We start from the raw sequence: 4,908 nt of genomic DNA, 5'->3' as shown, positions 1-4,908 counted from the left end.
TATTTTATCATCGCAAACGGAAGTTTTAAGTAATTTGGCCAAGCAGGTGTCTGGACCAAATTTATGTTTCATGCCAAAGTTAAAAATCAAATCGTTCTCTGGTCAGTTAACTGAGTGGAAATCTTTTCACGATTCGTATGTCACTTTGACACTCAGCGTGTCAAAAGTTTCAGTTGCTGAAGAGGTACTTGACGGAAGCAGCATACGAGTTAATTGGGCATATTCCTGCGACTAACGTTGGAATCTGTAACACCGGCAGCCACATCGCGTACGGGAAGCCGTTCAGTTGCAGTTAAGACACATCAAACGACGGTAGAAATGAAAGTTCAATGCCAAAAATGCGGCGGTATACATGAGTTGCATCAGTGCAATGAATTTCTTAGTATGGATGTTAAAGCTCGCAGAGCCTTTGTGGCCACTAAAGGCATATATTACAATTGCCTTAGAGTCGGTCTATATCAAATAATTGCAGCTCAAAATTTTCGTGCCGTAATTGTCGAAAACGACATCACAGCCTCTTACATGAAGATAACCAGCAAACGCAGAAGTTGGAGTCATTAGTGGACTCTGGAGTTAATGTGAACTTTCACGCGCTACCTGCAATTAACACTCTTTTGCCGACAGCGGTATGTCTGGTAAGCGATAGCTATGGGTGTAAACAGTCGCGTCGCTTGTTGTTGGACAGCGGTTCTGAGAAAACTATTATATCAGAGAGTACCGTCAGTCGCTTAGGGCTACATCGAAAGCATGCAAGAATACCGGTACATGGTTTGGACAACTCAGCTACTGGAATATCGCGCGGCTGGGTTTCTCTTCAAATAACAAAACAACAATAATACGTTCACAGTCGATGCGCTAATTATGCCAACAATTGCATCGTTTATGCCGGCGAATGAACTAAATAAAGAGCAGTACATTTCTTTTTTGTCTTTAGACTTGGCGGATCCATTGTTTTTTATACCTGCGCCAATAGACATTCTTTTGGGGAACGATAAATTTTTTGAAATTTTGAGGGGCGAAAAGATTGGAGGAAAAGAACAAAATGTATGTGCTCTTTCAACATCACTGGGGTGGATCGTAGGTGGCGATTTAACCAACAATGCGAGCGATAGAAACGTGGGAGTATTTCTTAATAACGTACACATCGACCAAACACTTACACGATTTTGGGAGACGGAAGAGGTCGAATACGCACATTAATTGACAGAAGACGAGCTAAGGGCAGAGTAATCATTTTCGCGTACGTATACGAGATCGGGCGATGGCAAGTTTAGCGTTGAGCTTCCTTTTAAAACTAAAGTTAACAATTTTGGAAATTCTTTTGAGTGCGCCCTTAAGCGACTGCAAGCAACAGACCGCAGGCTTGCAGGCAACCCAGATTTAAATTCGCAGTATACAAATTTTATGGCGGATTACATCGCTTTAGATCATATGGAGAAGATCCCAGATGAGGAAATTAGTAAATCACGTAACGAGTGCTGCTATTTACCTCACCATCCCGTTTTTAAAAACGATAGCACAACAACGAAGCTACGCGTTGTTTTTAATGGATCTGCACGTATTGGTAGCCACTCGTCGCTGAATGATGCGCTGCCTATTGGGCCATCGCTTTTGAGAGAGATTTTTGATATTTTACTCCGGTTCCGACGACATCGCTATATAATGTCTGGTGACGTCGAAAAGATGTACCGCAAGATTTGGGTGCACGATTACCACCGGGATTTCCAACGTATTTTGTGGCGAAGTTCACCCGAGGAGCCGGTGAATCACTACAAGTTAAAAACTGTGACTTATCGCACAGCATGTGCACCATTTCTTGCAGTGAGGGTATTGGAAGAGCTTGCAAAAAAATCTCAAGGCACTCATCCTTTGGCATCACAGGTAATTTTTAATGATTTTTATATGGATGACGTTATGACAGGGGCAGAGACTTTTGACGACCTTCTTAAAATCCATAGAGAGCTAGTTGCTCTTCTTAAAGGTGCAGGTATGAATTTGCGTAAGTGGATAGCAACTGCAGTGAGTTACTAAATTCTCTTCCCGAAGTAATGCGAGAGATGTCGCCTGTTAACTTGGAGCCACCGAAACTGCTCAAATTACTTGGAATGAAGTGGAACCCTGTTAATGACGTATTTTCATTTTGCCTTTCATACTCTTCATCGACAGTGGCAACAAAGAAGTCGATACTGTCAGATGCGGCGCGCATATATGACCCTTTAGGTTTTCTTACACCATGCACAGTGTTGATAAAAATGTTTTTCCAAGACCTGTGGCTTCTCAAATTAGACTGGAACAACAACAATAAATTCTTTGCAAATTCCAAGAAGAGCATTGTTCGCACTAGGTCGTAACGAATTACATGGCTTTTGCGATGCTTCTCAAAACGAGTACGCTACCGTCGTCTATTGCCGTTCTGAGTATGAAGGTAAAATAATAACTCAACTTGTGGCTGCAAAGAGTCGCGTCGCTCCGCTCAAGCAAATATCTTTACCTCGTCTGGAGTTATGTGGTGCTGTCCTTCTCTGTCCGCTGATAAATCGTGTAGTGAAGACTCTGCAATTCGATAGAATGGCAGTTCAAATGTGGACGGACTCATCGATCGTTCTTCAATGGTTATCGGCTGTGCCGCGGCGCTGATCTGTTTACATCGCAAATCGGACATCGGAGATATTGACTAGTTACAAAAGCTCTCAATGGCAGCATATTCGCTCATCACACAACCCAGCTGATCCCGCTTCTAGAGGCGTATGGCCTTCGGAACTACACACATTGAACATATGGTGGTATGGTCCCCCTTGGCTCAACCAACAAAAGGAGTTCTGGCCTAAGTCAAGTGCGTTGTCAGACATTCGTCATGGCGATCTAGAAGAACGTAAGAATCAACCAAAATCTCACACTAAACTTTTCTTTCTATCTACAGAAGATCATATAATAATTAGTCCACTGTCGTCGCGCATTTGAAAGTGGTCTCGACTAGTGCGCTCTGTGTCATATTGTCTACGATTTATTGGTTCTGTATGCAAACGAAAATATGAAACGTTCCTGTCTTCTAATGAACTCAAGGCTGCTACCGTCTTCATCATTCGTGCCGTTCAAGAAGAGCTGTTCTCAACTGACATTGCTGCCATGAATAAAAAAATCGCCATTTCTAACAAAAGCAATCTTTTGCTACTATCACCATTCTTAGACGACAATGGAGTGCTTAGGGTAGGCGGAAGAATCAAAAATTCATCAGCATCATTTGGCATCAGACACCCCATCATATTATCTTCGAAACACAAGATTGTCGAGATGTTAGTTAACTATACACATATTTTACATTTGCATGTTGGGGTTTCACAGCTTATATTTATTCTGAGACAACAATACTGGAATTTAGGCTCGCGAAATCTTGCGAGAAAAATTGTTATAACTGTTTAACTTGTTTCAAGCTGCGAAAGTCTACTCAGACGCAGTTAATGAGCGACTTGCCTATAGAGAGGGTGAGATTCCAACGAGCATTTTCTAAGGTAGGCTGCGATTATGCTGGGCCTTTTTTACTAAAGGTTGAGATAGGCAGACTGCCGCGTAAGGTCAAGGGCTACGTTTCTCTCTTTGTATGCTTCGTAACATACACTTGGAGCTAGTCGGCGATTTAACTACCGAAGCGTTTATTGGCGCCTTGGATCGTTTCATTTCAAGGCGTGGACAACCGGAAGAAATTTGGTCTGATAATGCGACAAATTTTGTTGGCGCTAAACGTAAACTTCATGAAATGTACCAGATTCTGGAAGCTCAACAACGAAGTTCTGAAGTTGCAGATTTTCTTTCTTTGAATAGCATTACTTGGCGTTTTATACCACCCTCATCCCCACATTTTGGAGGGCTTTGGGAAAGCGGTGTGAAATCGGTGAAAACACATTTGAAACGAGTAATTGGCGAAACAACTTTAACATATGAACGATTTTACACGCTCTTGGCTCGTATAGAAGCGCTGCTGAATTCGCGACCACTGTGCCCTAGCAATGATGGAGAAATTGATGGCCTTACTCCTGCTCATTTCTTGATTGGGCAGCCATTTACTGCGCGAGCAGAACCTACCGCCGACTCGGCTGCAAATATACATCCGCTAAAGCAATGGGAAAAGGTAAAACAAATGGCGCAAGGTTTCTGGAACCGATGGCACGCTGAGTATCTCACGAGTCTTCAGCAACGGAAGAAGTGGCAAAACGAAAAGAACTTAAAACAGCACGACATCGTTAACGTTCGCGAGCCTAATATACCTTAGTCGCAGTGGATGCTTGCAAAGGTTGTGAAACTTTTTCCTAGTACTGATGGCAAGGTGAGAGTAGTTGCAATAAAGACCGCAAGAGGGGAGTACGTACGACCGGTAACCAAACTCGCATTGCTTCCTTCCTCTGTGGGACCTAGGTCCTCCAGCAGCCCGGAGGATGTTCCGTAACCAGCAATATAATTTCAGTTTCAAGTAGGGTATATATGTTCTCTTATACTACCTTTCATAAATATGTATGAATGTAACCTTGTAATTTCATTTCACATCAATACATAGCTAAATATACATATGTGCATAGGTTCTTTTATCCCATACGATTGTATTGTAGTCCAGTTATGTACGGTAATATCAGCCCATAAGGTCACCTAAGGTATTTATATTTTCTAGAGTAGACTCGTTTTTTAGTTTCGCTTCAACATCACGTGGATGCAGTAATATTTGAGTAAAACTTAAACGAACTTAAAATAAATTTGCGTTTGTCAAAAAATCAAAATCATTCGCTTTTAATTTACAGTCCGCTGGTTTAGCTACAGCTATCACTTCTACCATTTTTTCAAATTATTGTTGCTTTTCCACAATAAGTTTTTCATTAAAAACGGCCTCAAGCTCAATAAAAATTGTTGAATATTTATCAC

The 4,908-nt window shown here is 41.8% G+C and overlaps 1 protein-coding gene across 1 annotated transcript; it reads left to right on the top strand.

Annotated features, from left to right (window-relative positions):
* Positions 1-1,662: 1,662 nt before the first annotated feature.
* LOC118736081 lies at positions 1,663-4,267 on the top strand. Its single transcript, XM_036466184.1, has 2 exons — positions 1,663-1,881; positions 3,623-4,267. Exons 1-2 carry the CDS (start codon positions 1,663-1,665, stop codon positions 4,265-4,267), a joined length of 864 nt encoding a protein of 287 aa, XP_036322077.1.
* Positions 4,268-4,908: the final 641 nt, after the last annotated feature.

Source organism: Rhagoletis pomonella, unplaced genomic scaffold (assembly GCF_013731165.1).
Source record: "Rhagoletis pomonella isolate Grant_MI unplaced genomic scaffold, Rhpom_1.0 Rhpom_scaffold_00003, whole genome shotgun sequence".
Classification (NCBI taxonomy): Eukaryota; Metazoa; Arthropoda; class Insecta; order Diptera; family Tephritidae; genus Rhagoletis; species Rhagoletis pomonella.
Note: the sequence above shows the minus strand (reverse complement) of the source record. Positions and strands in the feature narration are given on the sequence as shown.